This window comes from Thamnophis sirtalis, unplaced genomic scaffold (assembly GCF_051295495.1).
Source record: "Thamnophis sirtalis isolate CommonGarterSnake01/CBP01778 unplaced genomic scaffold, rThaSir2_p1.2 scaffold_5, whole genome shotgun sequence".
Taxonomy (NCBI): domain Eukaryota; kingdom Metazoa; phylum Chordata; class Lepidosauria; order Squamata; family Natricidae; genus Thamnophis; species Thamnophis sirtalis.
The window spans coordinates 97,915,377-97,933,871 of NW_028261385.1; the positions used below are offsets into that span (position 1 = coordinate 97,915,377).

Genomic DNA, 18,495 nt, shown 5'->3' on the forward strand with positions numbered 1-18,495 from the left:
AATCAATTATACAGAAATCTTGGGACTATTTTTAATGGATTTGAGCAGCAACTCTTTTGTTGACTGGATTTTAACTTGATGGACACTAACCAATTTGAGAATCCAACTCAGAGAAACAGCTATCAAGGGAAAAATGGGTAAAGGAAAAAATTAAAACAAAAAAGATAATGCTTCCAGTGGCTTGCTTTGTGCCTCTTTCTGATGTATATCTGCTTTGAATATTGCAGAACATAATCTTTTTTTAAAATAAAACTTCCCTAGTCTTCACCAACTGAAATGAAAATTTAATACAAATTAAATAATGTAATTGCATTTATATAAATTCTTCCACTTCATTATGCCCCCTTAGGTCCTCTCTTCCACTCACTGTGGAATGTTCCATCATTATTTGGGTTATAAATTCCTACAGAATCTCTTTTGGATTTGATGTTATTTTGTTACCTAAAAACAATTAGATGGAACAAAGAAAGTCCCAACAGTTAGGGTGTTTTGGGTTTTTTTAATACTCATTTTTTTATGCTGCTCATTTTTTAAGAGGAAACAACTTCAGAAATCTGCAATGTCAGATAATTGCAGCTGCAGTGAATTCAATTTGTTCTGTAGGCTGAAAATAATTTACTTTGCAACTGTATTTTCCATTTTAATTTTTTTTAAAACAGCCCTACCTTGACAGAATTCTGAAGGACAGTGACAGGGAAAGTAGTACATGGCATGGAACTCAAATAGAGTCGAAAGCTTTCATGGATAGTGGCACCTGAAAAATATAGAATTTTTAATAATACGTATGATAAAACAAGACATTTCTAATATAGTGAAACCAGGAACCATAAGATGCCTTATATTTCATTCCCTGGTCTCTGAGACTACTCCAATGTCAGAGCAGAGGGGGAATGTTACCATTTCTGTGAACCCTGACCAGGTTTCAGGGCTATTTAAAAAAAAAAAAATTGGGAAAAATGTAAGATTTGCAAGAGCCAAAGGTTCACATTCTCATACCTAAATTCCCTCCTTCAGCTGGTATACAAATCCTTTAATAAAATTTTTGAGAGAGAAAGAAGATAATTAAAGATCTTTCTTCCTTCAAATTCCCTTTTGGAATGCTGATTCATCAAAAATCTGAGCTTTCTAGCTGTGAAGGAAAAATTGGTCAACAAGCCAGTTTTCAAAACAAAAGGCATTTTAAACTATTATGATCATTGTTCACCAATTTTTATTTCTCACTTTTCAGCAGATTCTATTAAATAAAAATTAAACTTGGGAAGCAATCTGGAAACTAATAATTCTAAATTTTTTGTGCTGAATGCGACCTGTTTCTGTATGTAATTCTGAAAGGTGGCAAAGCAACAAAGCATACATTTTCATCTAGAATACAGGTAGTTCTTAAGTTATAACTGAGTCATGTAGTCATTAAGCAAGATTTTTTCCTGACACTGGAAGTAAATGCCAGTTTCTGGCAAAAATATGGTAAATGGCAATCATGTAGACCTGGGTTGCTACAACGATGTAGATGTGTGTGTCGGTTGCCAAGCATCCAAAATGCAATAATGTGATTATAGATAGTGATGTCACAGAGATATTGGGTCATAAGTACCTTTTGGGGGTGTCCATTGTAATTTTTAATGGTCTCTAGTTAACTGGTTTTAAGTTAAGGTCTACCTGTACATGTGTGAACATTTTTATCATAGGTCCAAAGAGATACAACTTGGTTTATTTCAATTAGAACACAAATAAATCAAGAGTGTGTTAGGATAGAGGTTAAAGGTTAAACTCAACATGACATAAATCTATTGACATAAAAAGATTGGGGGAAAACAAACTTTTGCTGCAAAAAGGAGTGAGGATTCTCATCCTCTCCCTCATATTCCTTTCCATATAATTTAAAATTTTCCTAGTGATTTTTTTTAATTTTTATTTATTTGTTTGATTTCTTTCCCAACTTTACCATAAGTGCTCAAGGCAGCATCATACCATTCCTCTTCTGCATATGAGTATATATAATTGCCTATTGTGTTAGTTTATTCAACAGAAAATGAACCAAGAACCAAGAACCAAAATTCCATGATTCAAATCTTGTCTTCTATTGCCAAGAGTCTACAGCCAACCTATTTTTTCAGCAAATGTTCAGCAATATGGGAATAATAATCAGGTTCCATTTCATGAGGTTATTGCAAGGATAACTGAGATAATGTTTGTGGAAAAAGCGAATAACCATTAAAAATAAGAGGCATGTAAAACCTTCTGTCAGGAATGTTTCAATATCAAGAACTGCAGTAGAAAAGTAAAATATCCATAGAAACGTTGAAAGCTATTAAATTATAGGACTGAAATATTCAGAAGATTACCAACCTTTCATCAATCTTTCTTTTAAATGTTACAATCTACCCCCAACCTCCAACATGACCCTGTAGTTTAAATTCTGAATCAATTCTGATTTCTTTCAGATGAAGCATTCCTAAGGAAGAAAAATAATTTTAAAATATTTACCTGGCTCTGTAAATGTTTTTATCAGCTCTTCCATTGCTAACATCCATGAAACAGCTAAATGGCAATTCTGAAGAAATATCCAATTTCCTGTTCTCAGTGCATCCTTAATCATTCTTTCAGCAATAGGTCCTTGTCCTTGTCCTAATGAGATTGATTGCACTCTGAAAATCAATGCAATTTGTTAATATTCATATTATACATATCTGAAATACATTATTTAAAAATTCTAGATTCTTAGTGATTAGCAGCAGCAATTTACATGTAAACATAAACATAATTCAATTTTCACATAAACTGAGCAATCATTTAGTTATCCACCGAAATCAATACAGGATGTTTTGTATGCTACATTATTATGAATTTGGACTACAATATGATTCTTCTGAAAAGCAGTTTAAATTACTTGATACGGAATACATTCCACACTCAGAGCTCACGTAACCTGCTCTCTTTATTCATTTATTTCTTTTATTGTATTTATTCAAAACATCTATACACGCCTCATTAAAAATATAAGAAGACATTTTCGATAAAATTCAAACCACTAATGCAGTAAGTTTTAAAGTGATTAACGAGCCTTTTTGTACTGGTGCCTCAACCAGAAGGAAAAACTATGTATTTTTGAAATGGTGGAAAATCCTCAGGGTAGTCCAGGGATGTCAAACTGATGCCCGGGGGGCCTGGATGCATCACACGCTGGCTACCCCCACCCGTTTTAGCAAAGGGGAGAAAAGTCACGATACATCATGTGACAACAACGTGATGCCGTGAGTTTGACACCTCTGTGCTAGACCTTCTCAAATGACATGAATCAGTTGTAATATTCACACCATCTCCCTGTGAAACCTGAAAGTTGCAAAGCTCAAAGTGAAGGCAATAAAAAGTTATTTTGAAAGTTCCATGAAGTCTTTGTCCCAAGAAAAATGGTAACATATCAAAGCTCTTAGGCATGACCCAAAAAAGGTATGTGTTTGGAATGTATGTTTGGAATGTTTATTCAACTTGTATGCCGCCCTATTCCTGAGGGACTCAGGGCGGCTAACAAACCAAAGGGAAGGAGAATACAAACAGAACACAAGACAAACAAGTTAAAACAAAACAACAGTCACAACAGTTTAAATGGGGCCGGGAACTTGTCAGCCCCAGGCCTGCCAGAACAGCCAGGTCTTAGTGGCTTTGCGGAAAGCCGGAAAGGTGGTGAGGGTCCAGATCTCCACGGGGAGATCGTTCCAGAGGGCCGGAGCAGCCACAGAGAAGGCCCTCCCCCGAGGGGTCGACAGTCAACATTGGCTAGCGGATGGTATTCGGAGGAGGCCTAACCCGTGGGATCTAATTGGTCGTAGGGAGGTGATTGGCAGGAGGCGGTCTCTCAAGTACCCAGGTCCGATACCATGTAGGGCTTTAAAAGTAACGACTAGCACCTTGAAGCGTATCTGGAGACCAACAGGTAGCCAGTGCAGCTCGCGGAGGATAGGTGTGACATGGGTGTACCGGGGTGCACCCATAATTGCTCGTGCGGCTGCATTCTGGACAAGCTAAAGTCTCCGAATGCTCTTCCAGGGCTGCCCCATGTACAGCGCGTTACAGTAGTCCAGTCTTGAGGTCACAAGGGCGTGAGTGACTGTTCTAAGGGCCTCAGGTAGGGTCGCAATTGGTGCACCAGGCAAACCTAGGCAAATGCCCTCCTGGTCACAGCCAACAAATGATCTTCTAAAGTCACCTGTGGGTCCAGGAGGACTCCCAAATTGCGAACCCTGTCTGAGGGGCCTATAATTTCACCCCCCAGCCTGAGAGATGGAGTACAAGGCCAATTTTTGGGAGGGAACAGCAATAGCCATTCGGTCTTGTCGGGATTGAGAGCAAGCTTGTTCGTCCCCATCCAGAACCTAACAGCTTCCAGGCACTGACACATCACTTCAACCGCTTCACTGAGTTGGCACAGGGCGGACAGATACAACTGTGTGTTGTCCGCGTATTGGTGGTATTTTATCCCGTGCCGACGAATGATCTCACCCAGCGGCTTCATGTAGATATTGAATAGGAGGGGGGACAGGACTGAACCCTGCGGCACCCCATAATTAAGGAGCCTAGGGGTCGATATCTGCCCTCCAACCAACACCGACTGCGACCTGTCCGAGAGGTAGGAGGAGAACCACCGAAGAACGGTGCCTCCCACTCCCACCTCCCGCAACCATCGCAGAAGGATACCATGGTCGATCGTATCGAAGGCCGCTGAGAGGTCAAGGGGCACTAGGATGGAGGAGTGACCCCCCCATCCCTGGCTCTCCAGAGATCATCGATCAGCGTGACCAAAGCAGTTTCTGTGCTGTAGCCAGGCCTGAAACCAGACTGAAAGGAATCCAGATAATCGGTTTCATCCAAGGACCGCCGAAGCTGAAATGCCACCACTTTCTCAACAACCTTCCCAACAAAGGGGAGGTTGGAAACTGGACGGTAGTTACTCAAGATGGCTGGATCCAGGGACGACTGCTTCAGGAGGGGTCTCACCAACGCTGCCTTTAGGAGGGGCGGGAAGCATCTCTCCCGGAGAGAGGTGCCAACTATCGCCTGGATCCAGCCACATGTCACCTCCCTGCTGTTCGCGACCAGGGCACGGGTCCAGTAAACAAGTGGAGGCACTCACAGCTCCCATGACCTTGTCCACGTCCTCAGGCGTGACAAGTTGAAACTCAGTCCATAAATTTCGCTCAAGACCTTCCCCCGGTACCTCGGCTGGCTCTGAGCAATTGGAGTCCAAGTCTGTCCAAATCTGAGCGACTTTATCCGCTAGAAACTGAACAACCTCCTCAGCTCTACATTGTAAAGGGTCATCCGCATCCCTCCCTTTCAGGAGGGAGCAGATTATTTTAAACAAGGGGGCTGGGCACGATTCAGCGGAGGCAATAAGAGTGGCAAAATGAGCACATTTTGACGCCCGTATTGCCATGAGATAGGCTCTGATAAAGGCTCTCATCAGTGCTCGGTCTGACTCAGACTTACTGGCCCTCCAGCGGCACTCTAGGCGTCTCTTTTGGGGCTTCATCTCCTAGAGTTCCTCGGTGAACCAAGGCGCTCTCCTAGATCCGCTACCTCGGAGAGGCCGTAAAGGCGCAATCCGGTTTAGAGCCCCTGCCGTCGCTGAGTTCCAAGCAGCAACCAAGGTCTCCACCGGACTGTGGATGAGAGCGTCAGGTATTACACCAATCGCCGTCTGAAAACCGATAGGGTCCATCAGGCGCCTGGGGTGGAACCACCTAATCGGTTCCTCCTCCCTACAGTGGGGGATTGGCCTCTGAAAGTCAAGCCTCAGTAGGAAACGATCTGACCATGATAGGGGCAAGGTCTCAATACCCCTCAAATCAAGATCACGTCTCCACTGCTCCGAGAGAAATACGAGGTCAAGCGTGTGACCCGCTGAGTGGGTCAGGCCCTGAATTACTTGGGTCAAGTCCATGGCTGTCATGGAAGCCATGAACTCCTGCGCCCCATCAGAGTGACCACCGAGCGAAGGCAGATTGAAATCCCCCAAAACCATAAGCCTGGGGAACTCAACTGCCAGCTCGGCTACTGACTCGAGGAGCGAGGGGAGGGCTGTTGCAATGCTGTTGGGAGGCAGGTACGTTAGCAACAAGCCCACTTGACCCGCAAGGTCCAACTTCACCAGCAAGGACTCACACCTGACAAGCTCCGGAGCAGGGATCCTAAAGACCCTCGGATAATGATAGCCACTCCCCCACCCCTTCACTGAGGTCGCGGCTGATGCAGCACCTGAAAATCCTCTGGGCACATTTCAGTGAGGGGGACTCCTCCCTCCGGGCCCAGCCAGGTTTCAGTAATACATGCCAGGTCTGCCCTCTCATCTAATATTAGGTCCTGGACGAGGGGAGCCTTATGAACCACAGACCTGGCATTTAGCAACAGCAGCCTGAGACCAGGGCCCTGACTACTCACGCCATCTGGCCTTGGAGTGGAACTAATAGGGCCGGAAGGTGAGATCGCTGTGATGTAGCAGACCCTCCTTCCCTGGTAATGGCTCGCCCTGAAGTTCCCGCCATACCTGCCCCTCCCTGTCATGACCGTAATGTTCCAGCCCATTCCCATGTCCGTAGTCCCCCCCCCATAGCTACCGCATCCTTCGGCAGGCCATTTAATTCAGACATTCTAAGACTGGGATTGAGCCTGGGCCCCCTTAACACTTCTGCAGAAGCACTCAGTGCCAGAGGCGTCAGATTATGGTCCCAGCCTTCTCAGACATACACAGCCATATTATCAAGCAATCCCCACAGAACAATTTAAAAACACAATACAGCAAAATGGTAATAAAAGTGGGTACACTCAATCAACCATATCCATACCACATACAGTCACCATACCATTTAAAAGCTGCACAATAGTACAAAATGGAAATTGTTCAGAATTGTCCTGGTATGGAAGAGGAAAGTTAATGTCCCAATCCTCGCCCAAAGGGGGCGCAAGGTCCAAGAGTCTGAGATAAACAGTATGTTAACAACAGCTGGAGGGGGGGGGAAGCACACTCCCAGACCACGTCCTCTTTGTCCCCTGTCCTCTCTTTCTGCCGAGATGGAAACGCAGAATGATCGGCAGGGGCACAAACGGGGGTCCCAAAGGGGCCGGAGATAGGATCAAAAGTCTCGGTTCACTCCCCGATAATGATCCGGAGGACAAAGGCAGGGGGAGGGATGACTGGAAGGCTAGCAAGCCGTAGGCAGCAGCAGATATAAGAGCGAGAGTCACAAAGCCGGTCATGATCGACGGCTAGCCGGGATGACAATGATCAGAGCACGGCCTCCCCCACAGACAGGAGAAGCCAAAGGACTGCCTCCACACTGGACAAAAAGACTGCAACCACGATGGAGGAGGGGGGGAAGGAGGGGGGACCCCTCTCACAGCTGAGCCGCGATGCTCTCAAGCGGCGACAGCGAGCCAGCAGGCCATCAGGCTAGTAACCCCACCCCTCACCCTAACCCTAAACCTAACCAGCCCTAACCCTAACCCTAACCCTAGCCCTAACCCTAATGCTAACCCTAACCCTAATCAGATCTAACTCTGACCCTAATCCTAACCCTAATCCTAACCTAGCCCTAACCCTAACTAGTCCTAACCCTAGCCCTAACCCTGTTCCTAGCCCTAACCCCGCAACAGCACACCAGCGGTTGAAGAAGTCACGCAACCAAAGCAGGGGTCGCCCCCCCCCAAGACGGGCCTCCAGCAGCTGACACCGCAGCGATCAGTGGCGGTCCCAGTAGGATCGGGCCCCCTCAGCAGGCTCTTCCCGGCTCCACAGCCTCGGAATTCAGGTGGCTCTCAGGTGGCCTCAGTCAGCTTCGGCGTTCTCCTGTGGGTAAGATGCGCAATTCACGCAGCCTCGATGTCTCCCGTGGGTGGGCCGAGCAGTTCCTGGTAGTCTCGGCGGTCTCTAGCCGATCTCCAGCCGCAACACTCAGAGGCGTCCTCGGCGTCCTCAGCGTTCAGACTGCGGTACTCTTAATATAGCCCCGGCGCTCCCAGCGACCACAGCAAAGGCCGTGCAGTTCCCTACGGCCACTCTCAATCTCTGTTCATGGGGAGGGGGGGTGCCCGTCCCCACAGGCCGCTCAACACCGCTCACCCACACCGTGAGATCGTTCAAGCCGCAAGATTGTTCAAAGCGGCAGCGGCAGTTCAAAGCGGCAGCAGCACTTTCCAAGGACTTTCCAAGCACTTTCTGAGGTAACAAGCAAAGCGTCGTCCCGAACTCAGCCAGCGCCGTCCCCAGCTCGTTACCCACTGGGAAGCCGCCGTCCATGTGAGGGGAGGGGGGGTGCTGCCCAACAACGCCGAAGGCCACTCGAGACCGTCCAAGAACGCTGAAGCTCGTCTCCGAGCTTCCAGGGCAGCGTTTCCCAAAATAGTCACCTCTCCAGATTCGTCTCAAATTCTCCTCCCGCAATCCCGCTCTGTTAGAGGTCTAGCGTTCAGCGGGGGCTCAATTCTGAGAGATTCCAGCTCTCTTCCAGCCGGAGCGAAAAGCTCAGGCAGCCATCTTCCCTGCGCAGGTCACTCGAAATAGATAGATTAGATAGATTAGATAGAATAGATGGCTGCCCTCAATCACTCTTTGAACCCAATGAAGTACAAATAGGTCTCCGCTTTTCGCTCTAGATGTGGCACAAGCCTCTGAAACAACTAGTCATACTTGAAATCCTGACTATTTGCTTTCAAACAGCAAAAAGCAAAGGCTTATCATCTGCCTGATAGATGCTTTGCAAATCTAAGACTGTTGTATCAGCAACAGCAGCACCTCTTTGAATATGTCCAACTATCATAACATCATTTTCCACCCCAATAAAATTATTTCGCCCTCTTGTATCCCTCTGGTGAGATAGATGAGCAGTTTTAAAAATTTGAGAGAGAGAGAAAGAGAGTGAGAGGGAGGGAGGGAGGGAAGGGAGGGAGAGACAGAGAGAGAGGAAGTAATGCTCTGGTTTAAAAAAAATCAGATTTAGTCATATGCAGACCAGATAAACCAAAGCAGGGGACAAATATTTGTGAACATTTTTATGCTGTTCATAAAAGATCTCTAGTTTGGCATCACATTAGGGATGAGCAGGAGACTCAAAATGTCCAGAAGAGCAAATATATCTTTAATGCATATGAATCTAATTTGACAGTTTACTTGGCTGTGTTTTGGAACTAAAGCCAGAACAGTGCAGCTAAATACTGTCAGCCAGTGGCCAAATTACGACATATGAATATTTAGCATAGAATTAATAAGTACAGGCAAAGTTTAATTATTACTGCTCTATTTTTTCTTCACATGATCTCCTTTCTTATATTTTTAAAAATAGAGAACTAAAACAGTAAATGTATCACTGCTTGAGGTTTTGGCAGTCTTTTTTTAAATTATCAGCATTAAAATGTCACATCTGATTCATCCAACTTCAAAACAGGCAAGACAGATGTCAGAAATGAAATATTTTTTTCCTTCTTATTGAGGCAACAGTTCTCATTAATGAATCCAATCAGAACTAAATGTTGTCACTAGTGACAGCACACTAGTTGTTAGGAAGAAAAATGGAAGACCCCAGAAGGAGAATTAAATATAGACAACCGTCTAAATGGGTCACAATGCTGCTAAAAACTACATAAGCTAGGGAGATTTAGCATCTTTTCTTATATTTTGCAAGGCAGCCCTTTTCAAGAGGTTTACCATGTATGCATATAATTCCAGTTTTTTTAAAAAAAAATCTTAATGCATCATCTTGAATACAGTCAAATGAAAAGAATGTCAGGCCTGGAAGCCATCTTTTACCTTTGGGATTTCAGGCCTGCCACATTTTCTACTGTGGGAAAATGGGAGGGGGCTATACCGAGTGAGTGGGTGAGATATAGTCAAAATAACATTCTTTCTCAGAAAGTCAAGGCCATCTTGCCCTGCAGCTGTGATGAAGTGACTGGGAGGCATCTCCAGTGTTGGATGGTACCTAATTCGATCATTTGATGGACACAGGGGTGTTGGGCAGGGACTTGAACTTTGGTTTGGGTGGGGAAAACCTGGAAGCTTTCAGATTTGGGTTTTTCTGGATGTGCCAATATGACATCTCTAATAAAATGGAACTTTGAGGAAACTTAAGCCCCGGAGTCTTCTTCTGTTGTGGTGTTACTTGGAGCCCTGACAAAGAATGCATAGTTTTACATTTAAAAGGTATTATGTCTCATATACAATACCGAATGACAATCTATACCGTTCTGAATAGTCTCGCTCTTTTGCAAATCTTTGGAATGCCCCCATGGGGTCAGAGCCTGTACTTAAGATGAATACCAGCGGTGTGGCAGGAGACATATCTTGGTAAAGAGTTGCCAGATCAACTGGAGGATTTTCAATGAATTGCTTCCCAAGGTTCTCCATTACAAACTCGGTAAGTGCTGACACGATCTAGAAATAGCAACACAGTTAATTTGCTAGTGCAAGAGCATATGGGGTAAGCAAGCACAACGGGTTCCACTATGAATAAAAATAGTGGAACAATAATTGCATTTATTTTTGAACACTATTCATATAAAGTTAAATGTGTTACTTATTTGAGTATACAGGAACTCCACGATTTATGACCACAATTGAGACCCCAATTTCTGTTGCTAAGCAAGACATTTGTTAAGTAAATTTTGCCCCCATTTTACGACCACTCTTGTCACAGTTGTTAAGTGAATCACTGCAGTTGTTAGGTTAGTAACATTGATGTTAAGTGAATCTGGCTCCCCCATTGACTTTGCTTGTGAGAAGGTCACAAAAGGGGAGCACATGACCCTGGGACATTGCAACCATCATAATTATGAGTCAGTTGCCAAGTGTCTGAATTTTGATCACGTGACCACTGGGATTCTGCAATGGTCATAAGTATGAAAAATGGTCATAAATCACTTTTTCAGTGCAGTTGTCACTTTGGTCACCAAATGAACTGTTGTAAGTGGAGGACTAGCTGTATTTTATTATAAACTAGTCCTCTCTTACTGACTGCCTTGTTTAGCAACTGTTCAGTTACAACAGTTAAAAAAAATCAATCAAAGTCAAGTCGTGATTTTTTGCATTGCAATTCATTTTAACCCAATCTATGTGTATAGATTTATTTTTAAAATATAATTTTCTGATATAATTTTCCACTCCAAGGAATCCAGGGACAAAAAGTTTAAGAACACCGAGACTAAACCACTAACATCTTATTGGGAATGAAGGAGAGTAGCTTTTTCTTCCTGTATGCCTGAAAGGAAAATACTAAAATAGCAACAATGCCTTAAATTGTCAATAGAAAACTTACCTTCTCTTCCGCAAAACATTTCACTATAATTAACTTCTGAAACATGGTCAGCCTATTATCCCAGGGAATGTATGGCTTGTCATCTTTTTTTTTCTTTTCGTCAACTTCAGACTTATAGCCTTCCCACTCTTCTGGATTGATATGAATATCAAGTTGCCCTAAAAAATTGTAATAGTCTCAAGTCATTGTCACAATGGGGTTGATATGGTATTAGAATATGTTTACCGGTAATTCTATCTCACATGGATCATTAAAATATGGATTTTTAAAAAAATATGGCCATAATGATATCTCTCTGGAGATCATGTGCTAGTAAGTGTACACCCCATATTTTATTTTATTTAAATTATGATTTAATCAGTCATTCTATTGAAAATCCGTCATTGTGAATCAATATAGATACACATTGGTTGATAAAACTTACATGCAGATAAAACATACGTGTCAATGTAAAGAAATTAAAACAATTAATAATAAACTGAAGTTTACATACAACTTATATAAATAAGTAAAATCAATCAATCAATAAAACAATTAAACTCCTAAATTAATTCAAATTAAAATAAATTAAAGATGGAAATAACAAACTAATCAAATGCTTATTGGAAAAATTGGGTCTCCCAAAGTTTCTGCAACATTGGAAAAGATGAAGAAATTCTTAATTCCAATGGAAGGGTGTTCCCTTTACATGTAGTCCTCAACTTAAGACCACAATTGAGCCCAAAAGTTATGTTGCTAAGTGAGAAGTGAGTTTTGCCCTATTTTACGACTTTTCTTGTCACAGTTGTTAAGTGAATCACTGCAGTTATTAAACTAGTAACACAGTTGTTAAGTGAAATCTGATTTCCTCATTGACTTTGCTTGTCAGAAGGTCGCAAAAAGGGATTACATGACCTTGGGACACTGCAACCGTCATACAAACCATTTGCCAAGCATCTGAATTTTGATCACATGATCATGGGGATGCTGCAACGGTCATATGTGTAAAAATGGTCATGAATCACTTTTTTAGTGCCGTTGTAGCTTGGAACGGTCACTAAACAAACTGTTGTAAGTTGAGGGCTACACAACAAAACAGTCTACAAAAGTGGAATATTACCAAAATGGTCTCCTGTGAAAAATGTACTGGCTATTTAATTTGCCCGCTTTACTCATGTTGTTCTTTTTCCTGATTGACTCTAATTTCATTTAGCATGCTTTCAAACCCTAATTTTAAATCCTGGTTGCTATCAACTCTAATTAGTGTGATATATAATTAGTTTAAATGTAGCACTATTACACATGACAAAAAAAAGAATAAGGAAGCAGAATTTGGGAATGATATCAATGTTATTGTGGGTTTTTTTTTTTAAAAAAAATACTTTTTATTGGAAGATGTTGTGGGAGCTATTATTAGAAACTGGCATTTTAAAAGATTATAAAAACAATGGAGAGGAATAGAAAAATAGGAGAGATTCCATTTCCCCAAAGCTGTCTCTTGATTTGAAAAACCATGGCTTGCAGACAGCCAGAATACTGTCTTAATAGGAGTATTTGCTGACAAAGAAAGAGAGTCCAATTATGCAAATACCAGTTGATAAAAAAGGCTTTAGTTGCTGAGACTGTCATTAGGGAACTTAAAAAGAAATTTAGCAGGGATTTCTCCCACAGTGGATTCACTAAAAAGCAGTCTGCCATTGCAGACAGCAACGCTAAACTGAACCCCACAAGGGTTACCCAACCAAATATATAAATAAAAACAACAAAGTTGTATACGATTAAAATACTTTCCTTACCATTTGTATTTCCCAATGCAAGCTTTTCTGATATTGTTCTTTCTTATGCAAATTTATCTAATGTTAACTTAAAAACAAAATGAAATGGCAGCTGCATTTGCTTTACATGGCTATAGTTCTCCCCTTTGGGAGAGGTTTGGAGTAGATCAAACTAACTAGCCGGAAAGAACACCTTTTAAGCACTTCTCCCTCCTATGCTGTCTAGTTTGGAAAACAAGATCTTTATAGTGACTAACAGGATAACAGAATTGGAAGGGACCTTGCAGGCCTTCTAGTCCAACCCCCTGCTCAGGCACTAAATGCTATACCATTTCAGACAAATGGTTGTTCAATCTTCTAACTAACTAACTGACCCACTGACTGACCAACCAACCAATCAACCTAACTAAACCAAACTAACTCTTATTAACCATGACAAAATACAATTAAAATATACACAGTAAGCAATCTTAAAAAGGGGATTTAATTATTTGAGAGGAGTCCAATTTATGCAGAAAAAGCACAAAACCATTTCTTGTATAAACATTTTTTTACAATCTCTTCAGAAATATGTTACCTAGTTTAATGAAAATGGGCTTGAGCAATATGTCTTTTTGAATGCCCTCAAAACTTGGAAGTGTTTCTTCTAAGTCACAGCACATAAACCACGTATTTTCTTCCAGCCATGGAATCTGAGGTTTGGCAGGCCGTTCCTGTTACAAAGATGATAGATGTGTCAAGCGAAATGGGCAAAAGTTGTATAGAGAATATATTCAGCCTACACATTAGATAAAACAGGAATACAGTTGAAGAGTATCCAAAGCATGATGTAATTACTGTATTGCCTAGTTTTCTGATCAATCCTTAATCTCAGATCTCTGCAGCTACTTAATGATAACAGTATGGGTACAAGTCATCCTTGACTTACAACCATTCCTTTAGTGACCATCTGAAGTTACAACATTGAAAAAAGTGACTTATTACCGCTCCTTGTGCTTATGACTGTCAAAACATTCCCAGTAATCAGTATTTTAGGCACTTGGCAACCAGCACGTATTTATGACAGTTACAGCATCCCAAGATCACATGATTGCCACTTGCAATGTTCTTAGTCGGCTTCCGATAAGCAAAGTCAAAGAGGTAAGCCAGATTCACTTAATGACTGCACGATTCACTTAACAACTATAGTGGTTGGCTTAACAATTGTGGCAAAAAAGTAATAAAATTAGGTGTGAATACTTAACAATTGCCTTGCTTAGCAGCAGATATTTTGGCTGAGGATTCTCTGTCTTTTTTAAAGAGTTTTTCTATTTTTGGTGCTCTTTCTCTGTTTCTTCCCCTTTATGGACTCTAAAACACCAAAAATAAGAGCACCTTTTTGGGCATTTCAAAATTAAGTTGATTTGAAGGCTAATACCTACAGAAAAGGAATTCTCAGCCTAGCACTTGCCCAGGCCTTTCCTTGTTTACTGACAGTATACTAGGCTGTATCCTGAATAGTTGTATCTCTAATCATTGTTTTTTATAGATGTAAGGGTGTTTGGTAGACAGTCAGGCAGAAACTTTATTTTGGTCATTGACTAATAAAAGTATATTATATATTATATAATATATTATTTATATTCAATTAAACAAACAGCACAAAGCTATCCCCTAACAACAAGAACTATTGGTAACTATTTGTATAGGTTGTTTTGTTTTTCTTTGTTATCTTTAAATTCTCAATTAGAAGTTGGAATGCTAATCTCTTGTTTACAATGACTAAAAATAGAGATTTGAAATTTCACTAATTATAAAAATCATGCCCGAAATACCTTATCCAAACCAGCAGCTCCACGCAAGAAAAAATTCCATTCAAGGTCTGTAAGTTCTTCTTTCTGCCGCATGATTTCAATGCACAGCATGAAGCTGTAGATGAGTTTGTGCTGTTCAAAAAGGCCTCGGGAAACATTAGTGTAAGTTGCATAGAGAGTCTGACTAAGTAGGATTGCTAATCGCAATTCCAGAACATCATTTTTTTCAGAAGTTTCAATTGTTACATTAAATAGCTACAAAGAAAAAGGAACAGAAAACGGGCATTAAAAGGATAGGGAAAGTGAGATCCTGAAAAAATAGAAAAAGAAGCAGAACATTAATTTAGATTTTTAAAGACTTTTTATCTGGCCTTTATTGAATTTATAAATAAATGGAAGTGGTGAACATACCGAATATTCCTTTCCCCTCTTATTTTTTCCACAACAATAATACTGTAGGTAAGTTGAGCTGAGAGATGGTGACTGGTCCAAACCCAGTGAACAAACTAATTTTAATTAATTTTCCGTGCTGCCTGACCCTGAGTGACAGAATGACAGAGTTGACAGGGACCTTGGAGGTCTTCTAGTCCAATCCCTGCTCAAGCAGGAGACTCTATACCAGTGATGGTGAATCTTTTTTGCCTTGGGTACCAAAAGCAAGTGCGTGCAATCGTGCACCATAATTTAAAGGCTCCCTGTGCCGTGCCCCCTGTGCATGCGCACGTGAACCTCCCACTGTCACATGCATGCATGGCTTACTTGGAGACTGGGGAGGGCAAAAACAGTCTCCCCCTCCCCCTCCGGAGGCCTTCCAAAGGCCGGAAATGGCCTGTTTTCCAACTTCTGGTGAGCCCAGTAGGTCCATTTTTCGCATTCCTCAGGCTCCAGCTTTCCAACACACAAACTGGAAGTTCAGGAATTGACTTCTGGGTTGCCCATTTGGCAGTTTTTCTCCAGGGTGAAAAATGGCCGAAAATCAAGGCCATAAATCAGCTGGCCAGCAAGTACATGCCTGCTGGAGCTGACAGGGCAACGCATTGTGTGCCCTCAGAAATGGCTCCTCATGCCACCTGTGGCACACTTGCCATAGGTTCACCATCATGGCCCTAATCCATTGTTGTCACTTGCCGCGTCACAAGACGTTTTGCAGCTTTTTTCTATTTTTGGAGAAGAGGTGGGCATGGCCTGTACGTGATGCATCTAGCCCTCAGGCCACGAAGGATACCTCTGCCCTATAGCATTTCAGACAAATTGGTTGTCCAAACTCTTCTTAAAACCTCCAGTGATGGAGCATCCACAACTTCTGAAGGCAAGCTGTTCTGCCAAATAATTGTTCTCTCAGGAAAGTCCTCCTTATTTCTAGGTTGGTTTTCTCCTTGGTTAGTTTCTATCCATTGTTTCTTTTTCTGCGTTCAGGTGCTTTGGAGAATAGGTTGACTACCTCTTCTTTGTGGCAGCCCCTAATTAGTATGGTATGCTATACAGTTCTTCTGACAAATTATTTTATAGAAGCACCAGGATCTAATAAATGAGGCAACCAGCTTTATCTGTAGTTACCTCAATCAGCAACAAAGCAAATCATATTGCAAATCATTTTAGCAATTAAACTGAGTTTCAAAGCCAATGGCATGGAGGAAATTGTCTTTGTTAGGTCTATTTTTAATGAGAAAAAAATAGCTAACGGAAATATGCAGTTGAAAGAAAAGTTACCAACCTGTTTGAAATATTTTAAAGAAAACTGATACATTGGATCAATATCAGAAAGACTTGCAATTACAAAATACATAACTGATCCTCGAGTAGCAACAGGGCGATATTTTTCACGAGCAGCATTTATTTTTTCTTCTGTAGTTTCTGCTTCTACAAGCCTTATTTTAATGGCACCAGAGGTAATCTAAAAGCACAAATTTAAATTTTATTTAAGAGCTTATGTTCCCCCCACAATTTCTCAAGGCAGCATACATAAAATGGCCTCCTCCAATTTTCCTACACAAAATCCCTAAATAATAGGTTTGAGAGTCACCCATGGCTGAGGGTTATCTTAAACTTGAGTCTTCTTGCTCCTAATGTTGCTTCTAATCTTCTACTGTCTCATAATGTTTATAATACTTAAACATGGAAAAAAAATTCACAAAGAAAACTGCTGTACCATTTGGAAAGACACGGATGATAACAATAAGAATATTTAATTTTTGTACCTTTTAGGTGTTCAATGTGCTGAAACCATACTCAGTTACAGTATGTAAATTTTCTCATATTAGGATTACTAGGATATAATTGGAGACTGTGTTTTTAAGGTGGATTAATTGTTCTAAATTGATTTGATATATTAGGACTATGAACTGAAGTAGTTGCTGGCAATTGATGTTTCTAAATGTTGTACATCTAATGATGTCCCTGTAATGTAAGGTCTAATAAACTGATTTGTGATCTTGGCATAAACAAGAGGTTTTCTATATGTCATCTTTTTCATATTCCATTGTATGCAGATAATTCAAGAATAGAATCAATTTCTTAATGAAAAATGTTAGTATTTCCACTTTGTAATATGCACAATATCGAATAGGTTACTCCAATTATTTAAATGTAACCTCATCTAGAATATAATCACTGAAAACTACAAGCTTAATATATTTCCTTGATTATAAGCATGATTAAATTTGATGATAGGTATGTTGGTAGGTCATACTGTATAGATTGATAGAAGACAGACAGACAGACAGACAGACAGATATAAAATGCCTCCTGCCTTTGAGTCTTGAAGTGTATTGATGAGTTCTTCATTGTCCAGAATATTCCCTTCTGATGTAAAAAGCATTTTTAGAATTTTATCTTCAATTGCTTTCAGTTGATTCTTATCAGCATTGATTCTGATAATGAGCTGTGTTCTTTGTTCCTCTAGTTCTGGTCTTTCTAATCGCACAACATCACTGAAAAAATGACAGTTAAAATGTACAATTGATGAATATGAGCAACGTTATTGTAAGTTAATGTTTTAACTATTATTAGGTACAAAAAAAATTTATTTCTGATCCTTTGGTGCACAGGAACACAAACCCAATAATGTCAAAATGAGTATCAGGACAGTATAATACACTATAATGTCAAAATGAGTATCAGGACACTATAATACAAGCTCCACTATTCTCTAACTGTGTCTCAATTCTGAATGCAAGCCTGTAATGAATAGAAATTGCATCGCTGTGTCATGATGCAAGTTTTATTATTTGCCTCATTCCCTGACACACAAGTGCTAAATGGGATGCTTTATAGGGGAAAAAAAAATTTGACATTCACAAAAGAGACGAGAAAACAGCTTAATGTGAAGTGAGCTTGGGCATACAATTCTGATTGTCTATAGGGCAAAAATAAAGTAAGAAGGAGAATGCAATGAAGAACTTGGAAAAGGAAGCCATTTTCACTTGTCTTTGAAAACCTATTTCAAAATCCTCAAGACTGGAGAACCATTTTTAGAAATCAATGAAGAAATGAAAAATTCAAATGTAATTTGGAATTAATTCTAACATGATTACTGGTAGTCCCCAACTTAAGACCACAACTGAGCCCAAAATTTATGTTGCTAAGTGAGAAATTTGTTAAGTGAATTTCCCCCCATTTTACGATTTTTCTTGCCACAGTTGTTAAGTG

At 41.0% G+C, this 18,495-nt stretch overlaps 1 protein-coding gene across 1 annotated transcript in view; it reads right to left on the reverse strand.

Moving 5' to 3' along the window:
- DNAH6 (dynein axonemal heavy chain 6) overlaps positions 1-18,495 on the reverse strand; it is a 207,943-nt gene that overhangs the window by 42,505 nt on the left and 146,943 nt on the right. Inside the window, exons 59-66 of the mRNA XM_087716259.1 lie at positions 17,597-17,777; positions 16,562-16,741; positions 14,869-15,102; positions 13,632-13,767; positions 11,301-11,458; positions 10,230-10,420; positions 2,485-2,645; positions 666-754 (exon numbers count right to left, since the gene is read on the reverse strand). Of these exons, the coding sequence (XP_087572385.1) occupies positions 666-754; positions 2,485-2,645; positions 10,230-10,420; positions 11,301-11,458; positions 13,632-13,767; positions 14,869-15,102; positions 16,562-16,741; positions 17,597-17,777 (1,330 nt within the window). The remainder of the gene's footprint in view (positions 1-665; positions 755-2,484; positions 2,646-10,229; positions 10,421-11,300; positions 11,459-13,631; positions 13,768-14,868; positions 15,103-16,561; positions 16,742-17,596; positions 17,778-18,495) is intronic.